Source organism: Molothrus aeneus, chromosome 18 (genome assembly GCF_037042795.1).
Source record: "Molothrus aeneus isolate 106 chromosome 18, BPBGC_Maene_1.0, whole genome shotgun sequence".
Lineage (NCBI taxonomy): Eukaryota > Metazoa > Chordata > Aves > Passeriformes > Icteridae > Molothrus > Molothrus aeneus.
In genome coordinates, this window is record NC_089663.1 from 11,205,631 (window position 1) to 11,227,335 (window position 21,705).

At 46.3% G+C, this 21,705-nt stretch overlaps 2 protein-coding genes across 5 annotated transcripts; one reads left to right on the plus strand and one right to left on the minus strand.

The window, feature by feature from the left end:
• Window positions 1-369: 369 nt before the first annotated feature.
• RHOF (ras homolog family member F, filopodia associated) lies at window positions 370-10,949 on the plus strand. Of its 2 annotated transcripts, XM_066562523.1 has the most exons (6): window positions 370-534; window positions 684-771; window positions 6,786-6,895; window positions 7,614-7,748; window positions 8,910-9,208; window positions 9,841-9,954. In XM_066562523.1, the coding sequence occupies exons 1-5, from the start codon at window positions 370-372 to the stop codon at window positions 8,946-8,948; spliced, it is 537 nt and encodes a 178-aa protein (XP_066418620.1). In that variant the 3' UTR covers window positions 8,949-9,208; window positions 9,841-9,954. The 2 variants fall into 2 exon arrangements, with proteins under 2 accessions (XP_066418620.1, XP_066418619.1); XM_066562522.1 differs by lacking the exon at window positions 8,910-9,208 and having other exon boundaries at window positions 9,841-10,949.
• A 1,155-nt stretch (window positions 10,950-12,104) lies between these two features.
• On the minus strand, window positions 12,105-21,686 carry TMEM120B (transmembrane protein 120B). Of its 3 annotated transcripts, none has more exons than XM_066562519.1 (12): window positions 21,567-21,686; window positions 19,220-19,338; window positions 18,214-18,330; window positions 17,405-17,464; window positions 16,747-16,842; window positions 15,643-15,732; window positions 15,124-15,189; window positions 14,128-14,189; window positions 13,785-13,877; window positions 13,336-13,400; window positions 13,112-13,180; window positions 12,105-12,897 (listed from the first exon to the last, which is right to left on the minus strand). In XM_066562519.1, the coding sequence occupies exons 1-12, from the start codon at window positions 21,633-21,635 to the stop codon at window positions 12,784-12,786; spliced, it is 1,020 nt and encodes a 339-aa protein (XP_066418616.1). In that variant the 5' UTR covers window positions 21,636-21,686; the 3' UTR covers window positions 12,105-12,783. The 3 variants fall into 3 exon arrangements, with proteins under 3 accessions (XP_066418616.1, XP_066418618.1, XP_066418617.1); XM_066562521.1 differs by having other exon boundaries at window positions 13,108-13,180; XM_066562520.1 differs by lacking the exon at window positions 13,112-13,180.
• Between the last annotated feature and the right edge of the window lie 19 nt (window positions 21,687-21,705).

A 21,705-nucleotide genomic window follows, 5' to 3' on the forward strand; every position in this document is an offset into this window, starting at 1 on the left:
GTGTGGGTGGAAGGGCAAAGGGCCGCGGGCGCGATGGTCCCAGGGGATGGAGCCTCGAGGGCCGCCCGGCGGGACGGGCGGGCGGAGCAGCCCCGGCGGCCCTGAGGGGCCTTCCCGCCGTGACCCCGAGCGGCCGCAGCCTGCGGGCGGCCGTGGGCCGGCGATGAGGCCGCGGCTCCGAGAGAGGCTCCCCCAGTGTCCGGGGGGGCCCGGGCGGGGCCCTGCGGCACCTGAGGCGGCGGCGGCGGCCGCGGCGCGGCCAATCCCCGGCGGGGCGAGGGCGGCTCTGCCCGCCCCGGGCGCGCAGGGGGAGCGGAGCCGCGTCCCGGCCGCGCTGCGCCCTCAGCGGGCCCGCTCCGCTCCCGCTCCATGGAGGGGGCTAACGGGGCCGTGCCCGAGGGCGCGGCCGAGCAGCCCCGCGGCCCCGCGGCCGCCCCGTCGGGCAGGAAGGAGGTGAAGGTGGTGATCGTGGGCGACGGAGGCTGCGGGAAGACGTCGCTGCTGATGGTGTACGCCAAGGGCTCCTTCCCCGAGGTGAGGGGCTGCCACCCCCGCGGGGCTGGGGGCCGCAGCCGGGGCCGGCCCAAACGCTTGGGCCCCGCCAGCACCGCTTCTCACAATCACTGAGTCCACTGAGGTCGGAAAAGGCCTCTGAGATCATCGAGATCCTTCTCCCTTTGCAGCAATACGCGCCCTCTGTTTTTGAGAAGTACACAACGAGTGTGACGGTGGGGAAGAAGGAGGTCACCCTGAACCTGTACGACACCGCAGGTAAGGGGTTCCACTTTCCTGCGAGGGCAGCTCCTGTGTGGCCACTGCGAGGGCAGCACTCGGGGACATTGGCCTGGGACTGAGCCCAAACCCGGCCCAGCCTTTCGTAACTTCAGGCAAATAAGCAGAAACTGTAAAGTGTTGCTCCTGTGAGCGCACGCACCCCAGTTCCTGTTCCAGCAGATTTTTCAGTGTCAGCTTAAATCAGCCCAATATTTGAAGACTGTAAAGTTGGACAGGTTTTCAAATTTCTTCTCTACCAGCATAGTTTAGCCATAGCATTGCAGGTAAAACTGCTAGAGAGGAAAGTACAAACCAACCAACCACCATTACCTGTTGCATATCAATGTGCCTTCCAGAAAAAAAAGAATTGATTGTCTAATGTCAGTTCGGGTCATCAACTCATTCATTATCTTAACAACCCAATTAATTCAGAAACATCAAATAGCAACCATATCTGGAAGTATTAAAACGCAATTCCCAGATGCAAAGCATAATACAATGAACCAGGAAAACATTTTAATCTGCTGCCATGTGTGATTGAATAGGGAAGGAGAAAAAGGCTGGTTTGTGTTCAAAATCAAAAGGCTGTGGCAGTAAAAGTTATTTGAAAATGCTGATAGTTGTTCAGGTTCATTTGAAGAACTTGTGAAATGGTTTGTGTTCAACTTCACTCAAAGTTCCCAGAGTCTGTTACCCAGCTGCTTTCCTAAATGAACCCTAAAATTGACACGTGCTGGGTTTCAGCTCAGTGTAAATCATCTGTTTCAGTTCAAGCCTGTGGAGTTGTTCCAAATTTACACCAAGACAAATAAGAACCAAATGCAGTCCAGTCATTTTTAATAGTAATAAAACACACTTACCTTCTTGTATACTGCAAGTGATGGCTGAAAACATAATTTAAAAGGCTTTTAATCTAAAAGTGAATTTCACTGCTAACTTTTACTACAGTGTAGTAAGATCCTGAGCACCCAATTTGTCAATGTGTCTTCTTGGGTCAGTGTTACTGTTCTAAGTCCATTTAGTTGGGATAACATACATTTGACTGGATAGTAAGGGGTTTGGGTCTAAGAGGAAAAGAGAAGGACTGGAATTTGCTGTGAGCAACCAAAGAGGAATTTCCTTAATACAGGGTGTTGGCACCAAGAACCTGCCGCTGCACTCATGATTTTTATATTTGTTTGCTGTCAGTGTGGATTTTTTGCCTGCCACATAGTTGTGAGCTCTCGTTTAAAATCCCCATGCCACACATTCCAGCATTTGCCTTTGGAGTCTGTTCCAGGCTGTAAGGAGCAGGGGCTGGACCCAGAGGTGGCAGTGGGCTGGGCAGGTCCAGCAGTGCAGCACGGAGCTCTCCTCAGCCTGGCAGGGGTGCACAGCTCCTCGTGTCTCAAAACTCAGCTCTGCAGCAGCCCTGCAGCCCCCAGAGCCCAGGGACTGCCCACTGAGCTGATGGCTCACTGCAGCATCAGGACACTTTGGGTGGGAAGGGACCTTTAAAATGAGCAAGGACACCTTAAACTAGATCAGGTTGCTCAGGGCCTTCTCCAAGCTGACCTTGGATGCTTTCATGGATAGAGCAGCCACAGCTTCTCTGGGCGGCCTGTGCCTCATTATGAAAAATTCTCCTGTATATCTATTGCAAATCTGCCCTCTGATAGCTTAAAACCATCACCCCATGTCCTGTAATTTCCCCGTTTATGCATATAACTCTTAGTGTGTACCTTCCACATTGAATTCACAGCTGTAAAAACTGATTTGGACTAAAGCACTGCTCCACTGGAGAACAGTGGGGTGTATTTTGTGTCTTGTGAGACACTTTGGGAAGTGGAGCTGCCATTGTTGGTGTGAAAGAACAATTGCTTTCCATCTCTCTTCTGGAAACCTCGAAACCCAACATTTTTCACCTCCCAAAACATCACCATGGCCACAAGGCTACAAGTTTCTTGAGGCTGTTGACACTTGTCTCCTCCCTTCCTGTTAAATTTCTTTTGCTTTCCATAAGACAGAGCAAGAAAGAAAGCAGGGAGATTGTCACCTGGATTAAGACATTTAATTGGGAGGGGGAAAACCTGAATTTTGATTCTATTTCAAAGCTGCTTACTTGGTTTTATGGTACATATCTATAAACTCTGTCAAACTCTAATTCAAGCAGCTTTTCAGCCTCTTTCTGTAACTGGAAGTTTTGCTAGAGGAAGGACTCACTTGAGCACACGTTTTAATCTCATCCTGTTTTTAATAGTACAAAACTGATGTTGAGTTCCTTAAGGGTTAGACTAGCACCAAGAGTTGTGTATTTTTAGGATCTTGCTTGGAGCAACAGTAAATAGAGCTGGGTGTACTTCAGCATCATGGAAAGGTAAAGGACGGGTTCAGCTCCATGTTTAAAGTTGGAAAGATTCTTTGTATTGTCAAGTCCTGTGCAGCTCAAACATTTGATCTTGTCCTACTTACTGAGGTAGGAGCACACAAACAAAAAGCTTAAGAAACAAACATTTCAAGATATAAAAGGTATTCTTTTCTTGACAAGAATTTTGGTAACAAATGAACTTAATGGATTAGTCTAAAATGTACCAGAACAATAATTTTTGGTGAGCGTTTTGTGCTGTGGTACTGTGTCTTCCTCATCAAACGCTGTTGCAGGAAGTTGGTGGTACACATATGCAATGTGTAAAGGCTTTGTAACATCACTTGTCTGTCTGCAAACAGCCTTTGCAGCTGCTTTTTCAATTAAAAGGTTCCACTTCCAGCTGTGCTCGGCAGAGGCAAAGGCACTGGGAGGTAAATGAACTCTGTAGTTTTTCCATGCCAAGGGGGCAGTGTTGATGCCCGAGGCGCAGTTCAGACACGAGGCTCAATTCCTGGTGCAGCAGTTTCTCAGAGCAGAGAGCAGAGCGCTGCTGGCTGGGGAGGAAGTCATGCCTCATCATTGTGGGTGCTTGCTGTGCCTGACAGGAAGCACATGCAAGGCCTCCAGAGAGGTTTTTCAGGTCTCTGATGACAGAAGCACAAGGTCTTCAGAGAAATTTTAAAAGCCAGAATTCTTGAATGCAAGAATAATTTCTCATAGCTTTGACAGGAAGTCATGCCTGACTAAGTCGAAACCCCCAATTTTTTAATTTATGTGTGCCCCTCCTCCCGCCCCAAGTGTCCTCTTCTACCAATTTTTTTCCTGCCAAGAATGTCCATTTTGCAATTTGTTTTAAACTGAATAGGGAAAAAAACATAACTGGCAAGCAGCTCACAGGCTGGCACTTCTTTGGTGGTGCATGGGCAAAGGGGTGAGGAAGAGCAGACAGATGTGAACATGCACATGAGACTGAGACCTGTGGTTTCACTTCTCCTGTTCACCCTCAGCCACCACCAGAGCTCCCTCCCCACCACAGGGCCTGGCTGCAGTCGTGTGGTTACACAGCATCTCCCAGGGGCACGCAGAGCACTGGGCTTGGCAGGGAATTACCAAATTTTAGGTGAATTCGGTTGGGTGGAGTTTTTTCTTTAAAAAAACCCAAAGTCTCTGTTGGTACAATGAATCAAGGAAGACACAGGGGTCACAGATGTGCTCACACGTAGGCAGATACTTAACCAACTCCTCCACAGCATGTTTTGTGTTAAATGGAGAAAGAAAAGAGCTACCTGTGTTTGAGGAAGCACACACAGGGCTTTGCATAGACATTCAGTTACTGCTTAGGTTCACCTCTGTTCCTCCTTTTTAAAACTCTTAGAAAAAAAACCTAAATCTCTGCCAAATTAGCTCTGACCACAGACTGAGCAGCTTTACAGAGAAAAAAAGTCTCCCAGGCCCTTTCTTGCATTTCACCCGCAGCACTTGAGGACAGGGGGTGAAAGGGATTGTTTCCAGAGAGGGGGATGTCTATGTTTAGATACAGTTTGATCTGGGTCCCGTTACATCCTCAGCAGCTGAGGAGCTGCATCTGAGCTTCTAAAGAGCAGCTTCCTCCTCCTTCCCCGGAGTGCTGCAACCCCCAGCTGTAACACAGGTTAAGCAATTGCCATCTCACCTTCCCCTTCTGCTCTCTGCACCCCACCCTGTCCTGGACTCTGTATCCAGCATTCCAAATGCACACAGAGCTGTGTTTTACACAGCATTTTCTCATGTGTTTATTGTTTGCTTTAAAAGCCATAACTGCAAATGGACTTGAAGATGAAGGAGCAGTTCACAAGGGCATATCTATAGTTTTTGACCTGCAATACAACATATTGTGTCACATTTAAAGACTATTTTTCTGTTATCCCATCCAGGAGAGTGTGAATTTAGAGGTTTGTTCAGATTCCAAGCAAATAAACACGTTTCTCCCAAAGGGACAGCCCTGTCTGCCTCACCAATTGCCAACAACAACTCAGAGAACCTTTTAATTTTACAAGTTATGTTGTTAGAAACTCAGAGGCTTGAACTTCAACAAGGAAAACTTTATACAGAACTAGAGGAAGTTAGGAGGAAAAAAAATTGGCATCTGATGTATTTAATGCATTTAAGGGATTATCTCAGCAACAAAATGGCAAATTGGTTACAAACAAGTAGATGGTTTGGGAGAATAAGAAGGGATAAGCAGTACAGTCTTTGCTCTGAATGTTTATACAACATGCATAATTTTGTCAATTGTGTATTATTTCTGGATTAAACCCTGAGATATCAATCCCTCTTTGTTCTGCACCTCCCCACAGAGCCCACGGCTGTTGTGGAAGCTCAAATACAAAATGGTCCAAGTCCAAGATTCCCATTGTACAAACATCCCAGGCAAACTGAGTAATGGCTTATTCAGCAGGGATTGCCTTGGAATAAAATGTATCTCAACCAATCATTTAAATTAAGGAAAGGAGAAAAATATTGTATAATAATGGCCTTCTAGTATCTGCAGTTCTTCAGACTGGAGACAAAAATGTTCGCAAGTGATGAGTACATGACTTTGGACTGAGGCAGGTGCCAGAGCAGGAATCGTTGCTGTAAAGTTGGGGCACACTGAAATTTTCTGAACATTCCTTCATTTGAAATATCAACATGAAGATTTGAGTTGTGGGACTTCCCTGTAGGGCAGTTTCTGGTCTGTGTGTGGATTGTGGTGATGGTGGGAAGGACCAGCATTCCCAGTTCTCCTCGTGGAAATTCAGTACATCACAGACACGTGCCTGATTCCAGCATTCAGATGACAAATACACCTTCTAAAGACTGCTTGAATCATGCTTTCTTCCTTTTTAAATGAAAAAGATTGGGTTTTTTCCCTGAGCTGCCAGCTGTATCTGGGAATTACGGCTTTCTTGAACTTAATCTCTCAAAGCAAGACACCTTCAGACCCTGGCATGGTGATTACTGTAAGGGGAAGAGTACAGGTCTGAAGCAAATCAGCTTCCTCTTGTCACATCATGTGCTAGAGTATCCCTCCTAATCAGAAGTATGACAAATCCCCTGCTTTTCCAGAATTCAGGAGAATTCCCTCAGATCTGCTCCAGAGTCCTGCTTCAAAGGCCAAGTTAAGCCTGGCTCATGCTGCAGCATGGCTTGTACAATCCTGTGTGTAATCACTGCTTCCTCTCAGCTCACCAGGCTGGGAAAAGCAAGTTTGCCACTAAGGTTTCTACTTCACCATTCCTGTCTAGGAAATACAGCGTTTCTTTTCCTCACAGCATCACATGTGCAAATGATTATGGGGACTGCCACTGTCAAACTGAAAATATTTAATAATAATTGTCATATTCCTCTTGATGACTTTATTTTTGAGCAGCAACTTGGCAGTCAGTGTTTAGAACTGCTTCTAAGTCCTCAGCAAGTGGACAAAGCAGGCTTTATATTAAAACCTGCCAAGGATGTGTTCTGTGTACTAAATCATCAATTTTGTCAGCGAGGGGAAATCTCCTGCACTCAAGGGAAGGAATTTTGCAAGTATGAAATTATAGTACCATTGTTTTTGATCTCCAGAATGTGTCTGTACATATCCCCATTGTTCTGCTTGCTCAGGACAGAGATTTCTTCATCCAAACCATCCTGTGTGTTTCAGGGCAGGAGGACTACGATCGGCTGCGGCCACTTTCTTACCAGAACACCAATGTTGTGTTAATTTGTTACGATGTCATGAACCCCACTAGCTATGATAATGTAGCAGCCAAGGTAAGAGGCTTCTAAATGAATTACACATGCCTGATATATGACAAGATGTCAGATTAGAAATGCTGGTGCTTTTAGTGTCCTGTACCCTGGGTGTGTGGATGCCCAGATCACTCATCCTGCACTGAGCTGCAGGTCACAGACCTTAGACCTGGGGCTCACCTCTCCATGGCTCCTAAGTGCTCAGGACCGGGGTTGACTCTCACTAAGAAGATCAAACACCAGCAATTAAATCACTTCTTTATCTGTAGAAATGTCACACAACCAACATTGCACATCTTAGAGGCAAGACTACTTCCATCACATGCGTATTTATTTGCAGGGGAGAGATGAGAGCAACCACTTCTCTGTGCTGGGATTTTGTAACATTCCAAAGCATTCTTGGACATAGCACCAGGAAAACAAAGCAAGACTTAGTCCAAATTCTGTTTTGAAATGTGACTTTAGAAGAGCTCCTCAGAATTTAAACAGATGGTAAATAAACATTTTGGCATAGAGACAGATGCCACTATGTTTTTATAAAGCAGCTGACTTTGGGTAGGACTTTTAAACATTTCTGGGATGTAAATAGTGCATGTTGAACCCCCCCCCCACTAGACTAACTCCAAAACTCTAAAATTGCAACTTATATTAAATGCTGCTTTGGCTGTATTGTTTTGATTTCAGGAAACAAACGACAAAATAAAAACCAGATGTAAAAGTTTTGTTTTCCTTCCCCCAGTGGTACCCTGAAGTGAACCACTTCTGCCGGGGTGTCCCGCTCGTGCTCATCGGCTGCAAGACCGACCTTCGGAAGGACAAGGAGCAGCTGCGCAGGCTCAGGACTGCCAGGCAGGAGCCCATCACCTACAACCAGGTAAACCTCAGTGCTCCTACAGTGGTGGCCTCTTGGCAGGAGATAAAGCACGTGATGGCATTGCTCCTCACAGCTATGATCACAGACACTGCAAAATTAGGTGATCCAGATCAAGAAATGGTTGGCAGCACTAACAGAGCTTTCTGTAAGTTGTTTTTGAAAGTGGTCAAATCACCACCCATTTTTAGTGCCAAAGTAAAGAGAAATACGAGCAGTTTTTAAAGGACACAACTATCTGCCTTTTATGCTAATGACATCTCATTCTTCTTTCACAGCTGGGTTATTACTGTTACAAGTTTGTAAGCCTTAACAAGTTTGCTGGACTTCCTTCATAATTGTTATTAGCCTACATTGCAGCCATCACTGGTGCTTTGGTCAGTACTGTGATAAAGACTGGAGATGTTAGGAAACCCATTCCAGTATGACTGTTCTGGAATAAATGTGTTTTGCAAATCCCACTTAAAAATAAACCCTTTCAAGGCCAATAGCAAGAACATCTGCAAGGTTTCTCTGACATGAGAGACTGTTCTTTGAAGTCTCTAAAGTAATCTTAAGAAAACTACATATCATCAGTATCTCTAAGTATTATGAAGCAGTTAGATTTATGAGTAGTGTTATGTCACTGGCATAGCTGTCCTAGGTACAGGAGAAACAGTGATGGAACAGCTTGTTCCATGTCATACAAGACCTTTCTGCTCTGGTCCTCCAATTTTTTCTTTTTCTTTTTTTCTAAACTACAAAGCCATCCTTCTCCTCTCACCTCAGAGCAGGAACAGCAGCTTTCAAACTGACACACACGTCCAGGGAACAGGGTCAAGTGCACTACGACCTTGAGTGAATCACCACTTCTTCTAAACAGCAGGAAAATAAACTGCAACTGCATCACCACAAAACCATGCTGGGCCTTTTAGTTTGCCTCCTTTGCACACAAGATGAGGTCCCAGCCTGTCACTGTGAACAGCTGCAGATTGTCCCTTGTTTGCATGAACAAATCCCTTCATCATCCTCACATGAGAGGTTCCAGGCAAGCAACAGACACTGCTGGCCAGTCTGCTGAGGCCTCATGCAGTTAAACTCAAGGACCCACATGTTATACAAACTTTGTCTCCTATGTGAGCCCTCCCAGTTGGTTTTCCCTCCCTGAAATATGCTCTACCTCAGTTTTTTACAGCTGATGGCACCTTGGGCCACACGACATGATGCTTCCCATGCCAGGCACAGGGGACCTGAACAGCATCTGCCACCACTGCAGCTTGCAAACAACTAGAAGGAGACAAACTGCTTAAATATGAAGAAATACCCTCCCCCTCCAATAAAAGCCCAAGTGACCCCACTCCCAGAGATTACAATGAATAATTGCAGAGTCTGTGAGCCATGGGCTGCAGACATGGAATTCACAGTAAAAGGCTCACGAGTCAAACCTGGGGGCTGGCTCTGCAGGAACAATAACAGGATCACAAGTAAGAAATCACTGTGCTTTGTCTGTAGTGATTTCACACAACCAGCATTGCATGGAAATATTTTAGATTCAAGCATGTTCCCATTGCATGGCTGAGAAATGCAGGCACCCCTTTGTTTTTATGAGGATTTTGGCTGAGCCTTTGTGATGCTTCAAAGCAAAAGTCAAGGTTGCTGCATGTGCACCAGCAAAACAAGGCAAGGCATCAGTGCAGATTCTGTCCTTGCATGTGACATTCATTACTGAAGGTGACATCACAGAATAGTTAAGGTCAGGCTTGAAAAAAATATCACCATGAAGACATCCTCACTTAAGTAACTACCTCAGCATTTAGAGTAAAGAAATTCAATACTTTTGAGAATATTTTTGTGCTATCAGGACTCTGCATCTCAAGAGTCTCTAATGCTCGGAACTCTTAGGCCAGGCTTTGGTTCAGCAGAGTGGAAAAACACCAAGTTTATTTACAGTGCTTCAGTTTATTACCAATGCCACTCACACTCTAGCACTGCACTCAGAGGCAGCTGCTTTCTTCAGGACTGCAAAGATGTACAAATTAACTCCCTTTCTTCCCAACTCACCTTCCTTCACTCATCACCAAAATTACATCTTTTCTCACCTTTCTGTTCTTTCCAGGGTGAGGCAGCTTGCAAGGAGATTAATGCACAAATTTACCTGGAATGCTCAGCAAAATGTCGTGAGAACATAGAAAATGTTTTTAAAGAAGCCACAACCATTGCACTGAGTGCCATGAAGAAAGCAAAGGGCCACAGGAAACAGAAAGTGTGCTCAGTGTTATGATCTGGACTGCACGAGAGCCAAGTGATTGAGATTTTATAGAAGTTTCACTTTAAAAACTTTTTTAAAAAAACATGTTTGTATTCCTAGGATAATTTTTATTTTGAAATTTTAATTATTTTTAGTATTTTTTGCACTTTTGTTACACTGTTCTCACGGAGTTTTCAAAGCTGTTTATCACAGTTAAATCATGCTGTGTGCCTTCACCCATCTGGCTTTTGCTTCTAAGTGTGAACAACTCACTATTTAAACTGCAATGAACAGCAACTGCTACTATATAACTTAGTGTTGGGGTTTTTCTTTCTCTGCAAAATAATTGTGGCATGTTAGAGCTACAATTTACTGCCTTTTTCCAGTAGAAAACTCACATCTTTCAGAAGCAATGTTAAAGCAGCTTATCAGGCAGAAGAAGAGACAGAAGAAGTTTTGTATTAACATTTTCAAGGTAATTTCTTGGTGGCAATGGCAGGAGTTGGCCTCAAGCTGCCCCCTGAGTGCAGATGGAACATCCCCAATCCCCTGGAGCAGCTCTGCAGACCTGCACCTCAGAGTTCTTCAATGGAATGGAATGTGCCATTTATCAATGGAATGGAAAGTGGCATTTATCAATGGAAATACATCAGTTGCTCCAATTAAATAATGGAGTATCATGGGAAGCAGTTAATTTACAGCACTCAAATTTAGAAGTACTCCAAGCAGCTACTACATGTAATGTTAAGTCAGTCTTGTGATAAACAGTTACAGCCTATTTAATACAAGACAGATGCAAATCGTGGTGCACACTGGAGGAAAAATTAATTCACTTGTGAAATCATCTCTGCTGGTATAAATTAAAATTTTCCCTTTTGTGATGAAGGTGTCAGTTGTCTAAGGATCAGGCAGGCTCCCACTGCACACCCTGGTCCATGTGCCTCCTATCTCCTGCTTCTTTTGCACATCCCCTCACTGAGATCTGACTGCAGGAACAATCCCTAGTTTGTACTCATCAAAAACCAAAACTGAGAGAGGAAATGTGGTTCCTGCAGTACAGCTGTTGCTGAAAGCTTTCTGTGTAAGGCAAACAGTACATGACCAGCTGGTGCAAACCTGTTTTGGAGCAAGCCACCATTATTATTTTACATGCAGGTAAACAGGTCTTGACCCTTGAAAAATATTTTTTTTTCCCAACTTGTATGGATTTAATTAAGGTTTTTGAATACTTGTAAGCCTAAAATGGGAAATTAAATTAATTGGAAGTTTGTGCACATCCTTGACTAGAACAACCTTGAAGAATTGTGCAGCCTTTTCTCTACTTGTCACTAAAAGAACCACCCCTCACCTCACTTAAAACTGAAACACCAACGTTCAGGAAGTGACCCATTCACCATCAGCTCCACAGTGGAAATCTCTCTGGATTTTTTAATCTGAGTTTCTCAGGTTGCAGAACTCACGTTATTCACCCCTGCAGAACAAGGTTCCAGTTTGCTCTCAACAGACAATAATTTAGATCTCATAAACTGAGAGTTCCAGGAGTAAAACAAAAAAGCCTTACAGGTGTGTAAAAGATAGCAAAACACAGCCCAACTGGTGTGAAAACTGTTGAAATTATGCAAATTGGAGTTAATTGTTCATGCCCACAGGACGGTGACACAGCAAAGGTAATTTTGCTAGCTTGAGCCACAGAAGTGATGACTCCATCTCAAGGCTGTGGTGCATTGTCTGTCCCCTGTGAGCACCCTCTGGGGAGGAGGGCACTGTTTGCCACTCACACTGCCACAGGATGTGCCCAGTTTGGGCTTTGTGCTGCTTTCACTGTTGGGAAAGACACAGCCCAAGCCAGCTCAGTGCTGCAGCTGCCTGAGGAGGCACAGAAGTTACAGCAGCCAGAAAAGGTGTTCCAATGAGCGAGTGTAAATTCAAGCAGCACAAGGACTTTAGCAGGGTAGCAGTCAGTGTTTGCCCCTGCCATCCCCTCGACCCAGCATTTCCCTTCTCTTCATTATTGGTACAAGTGCAGCATCTAAAGAAAGTATTTAATATTTGAGCTGAGCCTGTCCTCCCCTTTCCAGAACCATGCCTCAAAAATCAACCCAAGGGCTTGTTACTAAATAAGGCAGAGGCAGTTGCATATTGAATGGTTTATTTTAGATTCTTTCAGGCCTGGACAAATGACCTGGTCTCCCTGGAAAAGGGCTAGCAGACTTCCCTGCCATTTAAAAACTGCTTTTGCTTGCATGATTTTGTTTTCAAAGGAGGAATTCCTCTTCTTTAAATAGCTTTTTAGAAGTGTATATAGCAGCAGTATGGTACAAAGATGAGTATTTTCTTTTCACAGTACACACAGGTTAGTATTGCCACTGAGAATATGCCTTAAACAAATGCCTTGAAAAACAGCATTCATTCTGTATTACTGATCCACCCAGAGTGTTCATAAAACTCAATAAATTCAATACCCAGAATTTAAATAATAAAACTGCAAAGTGTCAGGTATCATTCCAGAATTGGAATTACAGTAGATCCCACATTTTCCCTAACGCTGGCAGGTGCATGCTGCTCTATATACAGAACAAAAACCCCAGAAGCAAATACATTTTATATTAAATATACATAAATAGCAGGAGTGTGACTGGAGAGCCATGCTTGCATTAATACTGAGTCTGTGCTGGCAGAGTCCTTTACCAAGCACGGGGACAGGCGAGTCCTTCCGAGCCCATCCGTGGCCTGGCTGGGGCTGAGCAGGGTCTGTCCCACACCAGCCCTGCTGGGGGCACAGGCATGGATGCACACTGGGAACAGGGGCAGTCACAGCTTCTTCACCTTGTCTTTGTTCTTCTGCAGTTTAGTGTGCACCACCTTGAGAGTAGTGAGGAAGTTCCCGAGGAACAGCAGCAGGAATGTGAAAGCCAACACAAAAACCTGGAAGGGAAGAGGAAGCAGCATTTATTACCTTGTGATATTACAACGTGGATTATATTCAGCACTGCTGGGCTCTACCAGACACAGAACAGGCTCTGTGCTGCATTATCCTGAGATATTTCAATGGAGTCAGATGCCCAAATATCTTTCAGGATGTGGTCAGGCACCCCCTCTGCCCTGGTCTGTGCTGCTTCTGAGCAGAGCCAACACACACCTGCCATTCTTTGCATTCCTTGTGCCTTGACAATCTGAAAAGAGTGATTGCATTGTATAGCTGCCAGAACTGCAGAGGGGAAAAGAAAAAAGGCAATTTAATTACGAGCAAAAAGAATTAAGCCTTGGAAACCTTTGTCATGGCTGTGTGTGATCCAAAGCACCTTTGGGTGGTGCAGCAGCAGACACTGCACCACAGAGGGAGGAGGGGATCACCCAACTTACATGCCCAAAGAACAAGAAGGGAAGGAGAAACGTCAGCCCCCGCCACATCCAGGACTGGAATCCTTCTGGAAAAGGTTGACAGAAGAGGCAGAGTGTGAGCACAGAAGAGCCAGGACTGAACCTGCAGCTCCTCCCCACCCAGATCACCCCATAAGGGCTATTCCTATCAAGTAAAAATACTTGTTTGAAATTGCAGTAGTTGGAGGAGGATAAAGTTAGGGATGACCAAAACCTCCATCTCAGTCTCCTCAAATGCTGACAAAAATCAGATTCCTCTGCTCCTGGCCTACAGGACCTGAGGAGGGGGATAAAAGTCTCACTGCCCTTCCTGCCTTGGGACACGGGCAGCCAGGCAGGGGACAGCTCTGCAATGTGGGGGCACACAGCCCTCTCCCTCCCTATCACTGCACCCAAAACCTGTGCAAAGAAAGCAGAGCAGGAGACCTCACCTACTGTAAGGTCCAAGTGGTTTCTCTCCCCCAAAGCCCGGAGCCTGTAGAGGCAGCCCCTTTGGTAATAATACTGTAAGAACTGAACACAGCCTGGAGAAGGAGAGAGAAAACATCACTCCACTGGTTATTCAGAAGTATGGTAAGCATCAAACTACTTTAATAATATTTAATCCAACAGCATTTAATTATTGCTTATATTTGTAGATTGCATATTTGTATACAATCTTTATATTCCTACAGTTTAATATTCCAGTATTTACCTAATGAAAGTGTTTTCTCCTAATCACATATGACACAAAATGACTTTACCCCCTGAATTAGCAAGGTAAGATATACTCACTCTGAAATATTGAAAATGCTAAAAATTGACTGCGAAACATCTGATACATGAGTCCATCGGGCCTGGAAGCAGAACATGGGGAGTTCCATTAATCTGCTAAAAGCATCCAATGCATCCAACCCTTCCCCTTCACCACCAGGCCTGATGCCATTAGCAAAAGAAGCAGCAGCTGGTGCCCATTCCACCCACTGGGAGCCCAGGGAGGTGCTACAGCCACACAGAAAATGCTCTCATTGATTAGGTTTCCCCTCTCTAACAAGGATAAATGCTGTCCCCTCTCATCCTTTATCACAGTTTTCTCCAGGCAGCAAAGCCATTTCATCCTTAATCAGTTTTCTCCAGGCAGCAAAGCCATTCAGCATCATCTGCATTGAGAATCTGCAACAGGAGGTGCTTGTGCTGCTTATCCTGAGGGCAGTTCAGGATAGATGGAGGGCAAGGACTGCCTGCCCCAGCCACTGTCAGACCCTTACAGATTCAGGAGAAGCCGTTGTTTTAAACAATTTTTAATAATTAACTCATCGGTTCATGCCCAGGTTGAGACAGGCTGCACAGGGAGTGCATCTGACCACCACCACCACCCTCTGCAAGGGGGTAACTTGAATTTTTGGCTTTAAACTCTCTAATCAAGGCTCACTAAAGGCACCAAACATCCATTTTGTGGTGTCCTTCCTCTATAGCAAAGTGCTGCTTGTTTCCTTAAGTACTGAGACAGAAACTGGGAGACTTGCAGAGATTTTGCTGTCACCAGCCCAACTACAGCCACAGGGTTTGCGTTTCTTTCCTTTTTTTTTTTTAGCCAGCAATGTAAATACAAACTTACAGTGTTGTATTTATCATTGAAAACATCTGTAACATCAAACAAATATTAAGGCTGACACGCTGCCATACGTCCTGTGGCCACAGCTTCATGGTCACGCTGGATTTAAATGCTCAGATGATGTAAACACCATGAAACAGGCTTGAAGCACCTCGAGCAGGCAGGAGCAGACTCACCACGTTAACATCACTCCAGACAGGAACGTGGAAACATAGTGATGTGACACCCACCAGCCTTTGATCCTGAGCAGTAAAAAACATGGCAGTTAGACAAGAAACATGGATTTCAGCATTGAAGTCCAGCTTACAGGCAAAAAATGATCCAAAAATGGGAACAAAGCAGATGTCCTAACTCAAGCACAAGGGATGCTGTGGCATTTCCAGCCAAAGATGTGTGACCTCTAACACAAGGCAGCACACACACTCCAGACCACATCTACACCCTACAGCTACCAAAACCAGCCAACACCTTGGACCAATAACTTGGGGACTATTAGGAACTGCAACTGCTCTCTCCCCAAATCTCAGGTGCCCCTGGAAGTGACCAGGGAGGAGGAGAGAGACAAGAGACTCTGCAGAGAGGCCATCAGCATCTCAGATTTGCTGGGCTTCAGTGCCAGGCGGAATCCCTTTTTGTTGCCTGGCTTTCTGTAAGGACATTTCATGCTTTCCTGGTTTTTGAGGGTGGCACTGTACCTTGAGCCATTGCTAATGAGGATGCTCTCCCGTATCGTCAGCGTGCAGTAATACCACACCAACAGAAAGTTAAACACTTCATCTGTCACCCTGTTAAACACAAAAAACACAGAGTAAAAAACCCTCTTGTTAATTATAAAGACGCATTTTAAAAATCCCTATTTTTCCTAGATGAAAACCTGCCCAGGTGAGGCTGTGGACACAAAGTCCCATCCTGAACATCTCTAACCCACATGCAGCACTGCACACAGGGGCAGCACTGCCAGGCTCCAGCCCCTTTTACCCTGGGATCCAACACTGCAGATCCTGAGCTGATAAGCAGGTATGCAGGGATGACATTAAGTGCTGCTCAAGGAGAGAAAGCACCACAGAAGCAGCAGATGATCCAATTTAGAGAGGCCTTTCCAGGCTAATTCAATGAGGAGATTCCATGAGATCTATATCAATCCAATCAACTAAAAGAATGGAAGAGCATTATGCTCTGGAGCAAAGAAACCAAAACACCAAAACTTTATTTTGCCATTTGCAAACTCCTGAAGCCAAGGGGACTTGGGGCAGCCTCTGTACAGGGCAGCATCACTCCTGGTACAATCCTGCATTCACTCAGACACACAGAGACCACAGTGGAAGTGCATGGCTCCAACACCTTCCTGGTTTTTAAGCAAAATGATAATGGAAGCTTGTTGGTGCTCAGAGGCTTTATCACAACCTAGAGGTAATGTTTCAAGTCTGATTATTTCACACAAATTCTCTTTTGTTGTTTTTGTTACCCCAGAGCTGCAGCACACTGTTGGTCTCTGCCTGGGACAGCCCACAAGTCCAACCAGCTGTTTGTTCCCAATGACAGCACGATGCCAGAATAACAACATCAATTTTTAGCATCATCAGGAAATGTGATGTTGGACTTTCCTTTTAAAAAGGAAAAACAATTGGCTAAAATACAGCTCCTGCCAGAGTTGAAGAAGAGCAGGTGTCCTGCTGCCCAACTGCTCAAAGCCTAAACAGCACCTGAGCTGTCTCACTGTCCTTAACAGTGCATAAGAAAAGTCAAACTCAGCACAATTTTATGCACAACACTTGATAAGAAATAAAAATGCATCTTACCTGTAGTGGAGAAAACACCTGCAGGCAACAGCCCCCAGTAACAAGATTATTGTCAGATAAAGCTTGAACTTCTCATACTCGTCCTTGTAGGCAAACCTGGAAGGAAACAGGTGCCATTTGTGGACACAAACAAATGTTTGACTGGAACGTGGCTTCATCTTTTCAAACCACATACAAAGCCAAATATCAAGCCCAGAGACAGAGGTTTTGCTGAAACCCTTAGAAAAGCAGTGGACAGTGGTGAAAGGCAGTGTTCTGCCTGCAGGGAGGGTCTGTCTCAGCTGCAACACAATGCCCTAAGTCCATCAGAGCTGGTTTCTGGGTTGGCATGACAAGATTTTAAATATATATATATATATCTCCATTTTCTGGAGCACTGTATGGCTAGAAGTCACAGTACCATTTTTCAGCACAAAAAAACTCCAAACACTTTTACAATTAAGGTCACAGGCTGAGCTGGGCTTAAAAGCAAGCAATAAATTGAATTAATTGGAGCTACATAAGATGTCAGCTCATCCCCATGTCATAGTCCAGTCACCCACCCTCAACATTTCACTTATCAGGCCTAAGAGAAACCCATTCCCTCTCTGGGCTCCAGTCCACACCCACAGCTGGCCCAGAGAAACCCAAACTCACACACGTGGGGAGGCTCACTCACTTTGCCTGGTTGCTCAGGAGAGTGACATTCACATTTCCCAGCACCAGATTTAAGTACAGGCTAGAAGACAAAAGCCAAGAGCAGACCCAAGTAAGTTGTTTTATTTGAACACCACAGGATGATCTAGAGCGAGGTGATGAGACAGTGGCTCTGCCAAAGCCACGTTTGCTGGAGGTTTTCAGTTAATACAAACTGGAGGGAAATACCACAGAAGAGGCTTTACACATGGAAATATGGGTCAGCATTTCTAGGAAGTTACTGAAAAGCCTTATTTTCCTGGTCCCTTTTTTGCACTACAGTGTAAGGGCAATATATGTAGTATGCACTGGCCAAACCCAAACACAGGGAGGATTTGGAAGAAAAGTTTCTCTTAGAAACTTCTGAGGGGCTGCAGCACCACAGAGCCCTTGACAACTGATATAACTCTGTCCTAGCAACCCTGCTTGAAGCAAAAGTTAAAATTAGTTAAAAATATTATTAAAAAAAGAGAAAAGTCTTGTTCTGATTCAGCCCTCAAAAAAATTAGCCCAGGAAAACATCAGTGTGGAACAGTGAACTGCACAATCCCTTGCCAGTGCAGGTTACTGTCATTTTAACAGAAAACCTGCACTGCCCACACACATTTACATCCACTCACAGCTAATGAATTCTGTGTACAACTGACACAGCAGCTCAGCAAGAGATTTATGACTAATCCAATTTTACATGTCTTTCTTCAACCTTTTCCTTCAGGAACAAAGAGCATTGCTGTGAACATTTAAAAATCCAAAATTCCCTGAGCACACAAGCCTCCCTGGTGGAGCACATACCCATTCCTCTTGGGCAGGTAGGCTTCCATGTCAAAGAAGGCATTCTGCCTCTCCTTGATCTGGCTGCTGATCTCCTGAATGAGAGCAAACTCCTCAGCACTCGCTCTGGGCTTGCACCTGCAAGAACACAGAAACAAGATATTCCTGTTCATGTTTTCACCTCCTTTTTATTTGAAGGAAAATAATGCTGTCATAAAATCCAGGCTGTTAAAAAGCTGGCTCTGGGAACTGATGCTTTGCTCCTGTATTTCTAAGGAACCATTTGGCTTATCACGACTTTATTTCACTGCCAGGTTTATGCTGCTGTAGGTTACTTCAACCAGTTGGTTTATAAATCAGCTTCTCTTTCCATCAGCTCAGTGACAGGATTGCATGGGAATATTGTGTTTTTCTGAAGGAACTCCCTCCACCCTGGGAACTCTGTGCGTGGTTTCAGGCACTGCCCTCGCAGAGGCTGCAGCTCTTCAGGTATGAAGTATTTCAGGATGTAACAGGACACAGAGCTGATGATTTACTGACAAACTGTGGTTTTAGTAATTAATGTTAACCAGAGAGCAGTGAACAGCAGAGCCAGCAGCCTGTGGTGTCAGAGGTGCTGCACACAAGGAATTCAGCCCATGGCTCTTGGGATCAGCCAAGCAACCAGGGACAGTTCCCTCCTGTAAATCCACCCAGGAGCAAGTTATACCTTCAAGTTCAAGGACTGGTGTTGCTCTTCCAGTGCAGTTTACAGAGCAAAGCATTGCTCACCTGGCACAGCCAGAAGCTGCACAGCCCTGCAATACACAGCACGCACTGCAAGGAAGAAACCCACACCAGCTCCCTTAAATGTCTTTATTTACAGGACTCCCTCTCTCATGGAGTAATGAACACCCTACTTGGCTGTAATATGGAACAACTTTAGCACTGCAACAGAGATTTTCTAGTACAAGTACTAAAAATCCAAGCATTTCAGCCCTTGGGAAGGAGAACTATCCCATCTCTGCTTCCTCCACCCTCCTGTTACCATTGCAGGCTGTGCTTCAGATCCCTCAGTGTCTTCTTCTGCCGCTGTATGGAGCTGCTGCAGGCTGTCTGCAAGCTGGTGACTTCTTCCAGTTTCTGCCTGTAAACTTTGTGTGTTTCCTGCAGGAGAAGAGGAGATGGTTGGTAGGAAGAGCCCTCCTAGGTTATTCATGGCATTTGGTCCTCACTTCCAAGGGAAACCAGGAAAATCCTGGTTTTATGGGATACAACAGGCACCCCTTTAACAAGCAAGAAGAGGAAGATGCCAAACCAGTACAATAGGGCGTAAATGGACACTGATGAAATTCCTACAAGAGGAAAAGCATCCTCTACACTCATCTCATTGCCTCTTTAAAGAGCTTTCCCACTCAGGAGCTTCTCACTCCCATCCCAACCTGCAATGAAGCCCCTAATCCTTGAATCCCCTAATCCTCCATTTGATCCTGATCCATGCCCATCAAATGGTGGCTAAATCACAGAGCAGTCACTCCAATTTCACAGCCAGATTAAATCTTGGAGAAAATAAGTGAGGACCTAACAGAGTGAGGGAGGGAAGGGAAAGACACAGCACCAGCCATAAATCCATGGCTGAGGGTTTATGCACCTCCTGGCCATCGCTGCCATCCCAACCCCACGGATATTCAAGCAACCTGCCCCATATTCTGGTTTAAAGAGCTGAACTGATGTCCCTGCCTGTGGCCTCAGATGCTCCCTGGGAGGAACTGCTTTATCACAGCTCATTGGTCCCCTGAAGCCCCCAATTAGTGCTCAGCCATAACGAGGACAACCAACTGCAAACCCATTGAGAGGAGCCTCTGCTCTCATCCCTCCCTGCTCTTGGCTCTGCTTTTCCACCCTTTGCAAGGATTTCACTCCTTTCCCCATGAGGGAGGTCTCAGGAAGGGCTCTCCAATCACCAAGCAATGACCTCTGAGCCAATTTTAAGACCTATAATGAGTTGGTAAAAGAGTGTGCAGAGTTAGTGCCAAGAGACAGTGTGGGTTACACGGCTGCTTCACCGACCAGCACACCAAGAACCACAGGAAATTCCCACCTCTCTTCCCAGAGCATAAACATGGTGGTGAAACCACACAAACCAAACCTCTGCTCTCCTCCCTGCTAGGACCCACCTGGTAGCTGTTCTTTATTTACAAGAACAATCCAAAACAAGCTCCAGTGTCTGATTTAAAGACCTTAATAACCAAACTAACCCCGTACAGGCACTGCAGCTCTCACTGTTTCAGGCTCACTTTGGTTTTACTGAGCACACCTTTATAGCACTAATCCTGACACCTCAGCTGCTGCCACCCCACCAAAAAGTCTTTCTACTTTGCTTTTCCAGGTGGGGAAACTGAGGCAGGGAAAAATCACTGATATTTACTGTGGTTTAGGTCAGACTAAGGCAGGGAGTTTGTCAAGAAGGTGCACACAGCAAACAAGTGACCAACAAAACCACGCCAGCTGCTCTCCCCCAGCACCCAATCCTTGTTTCTGCTAACAGGAGTACAACCTAAACTGAGTTTTAATTAAGAAACAAGCTAAATGTGGAGATCACACTTTTTTTCTTTTTGCATGCACGTTCTGTTTAACAGTCTAAAAGAGGCTAAAACAGCCTCCAGAGTGAGAACAGCCTGTCGTACTTTAAAACTGGCTTCAAGATTTTAAGCACGTGTATAGGTGCAGCACTGATGACAAGCAGAGAAGGAAAGGAAGGTTTTGGGAGGTAAGAGCATCTTGTAGAACAGCTCTTGGCCCCCACTCCGAGGCCCTTCTGGCCGTGGGTGCACTTTTGCAAGATGGAAAAGCAGCACTTGGACCCGGCGTATCCCACCACAGGAAATCAGACTCGGCCAGGAGATGCTGGCGGGACAGGCGCTGCCCGCACTGCTCTTTGCAGCACAACCGCACCGCGTCTCCTTTTTCCATCCTTTCTCCAGCAACGGGAACCGCGGCACCACATCTTGGTGCATCCTCAGAGGGACCTGGGGCACGGCCAGGGCTCGGTCTGGGCTGTCCCGTGCGGGTAGCGGGACACGGGCTGTGTGCGGGGGCCGGGCACGGAGGGATGCACGGGATCCCGGCTCCGTGCGGGCACCCCGCGGCCGCAGCGAGCACGCCTGGGGCTGGGGGGAGCCCTCCCGCACCTCCGGCTGCTCCCGCCGAGCCGCCCCGGGGATGCGGCCGGCCGTGGGGACCCCCGGTCCCGCTCCTGCCGGGCGGGGCGAACCGGGGCCGGCCCCGCATCGCGATGCGAAGCAGAGCCGGCAAGGGCAGCGCGGGGGAAGCCGCGTCCGCGCAGGCGGGGGAGGCACCGCGATGCCCGCGGGGCCCCGCCGCCCCCCGCTCACCTGGAGCTGCCGGAACTCCTCCTCCAGCTCCCGCCACTCGCCGAGGCTCCGCTCCAGCTGCTCCCGCATGGCCGCGGGGCCGCGCCAGCTCCCCGGGCCCCGGCGCGCGCCCGCCGCCCGCACCCCCGGGCCCGCGCGC

Bases quoted from the DNA above. Each gene is read 5' to 3' on its own strand.
- TMEM120B (XM_066562519.1), bottom strand. From the start codon at position 21,635: ATGCGGGAGCAGCTGGAGCGGAGCCTCGGCGAGTGGCGGGAGCTGGAG. The intron at 14,190-15,123 runs GTGAGTCTGCTC...TTCTGCTTCCAG, and splicing joins TCTGGAGTGATGTTAACGTG to GCCCGATGGACTCATGTATC. The intron at 12,898-13,111 runs GTGTGTGTTGGC...CTTCCCTTCCAG, and splicing joins AGGAATGCAAAGAATGGCAG to GTTTTTGTGTTGGCTTTCAC.
- RHOF (XM_066562522.1), top strand. From the start codon at position 370: ATGGAGGGGGCTAACGGGGCCGTGCCCGAGGGCGCGGCCGAGCAGCCC. The intron at 535-683 runs GTGAGGGGCTGC...CTCCCTTTGCAG, and splicing joins CCAAGGGCTCCTTCCCCGAG to CAATACGCGCCCTCTGTTTT. The intron at 7,749-9,840 runs GTAAACCTCAGT...TGTTCTTTCCAG, and splicing joins AGCCCATCACCTACAACCAG to GGTGAGGCAGCTTGCAAGGA.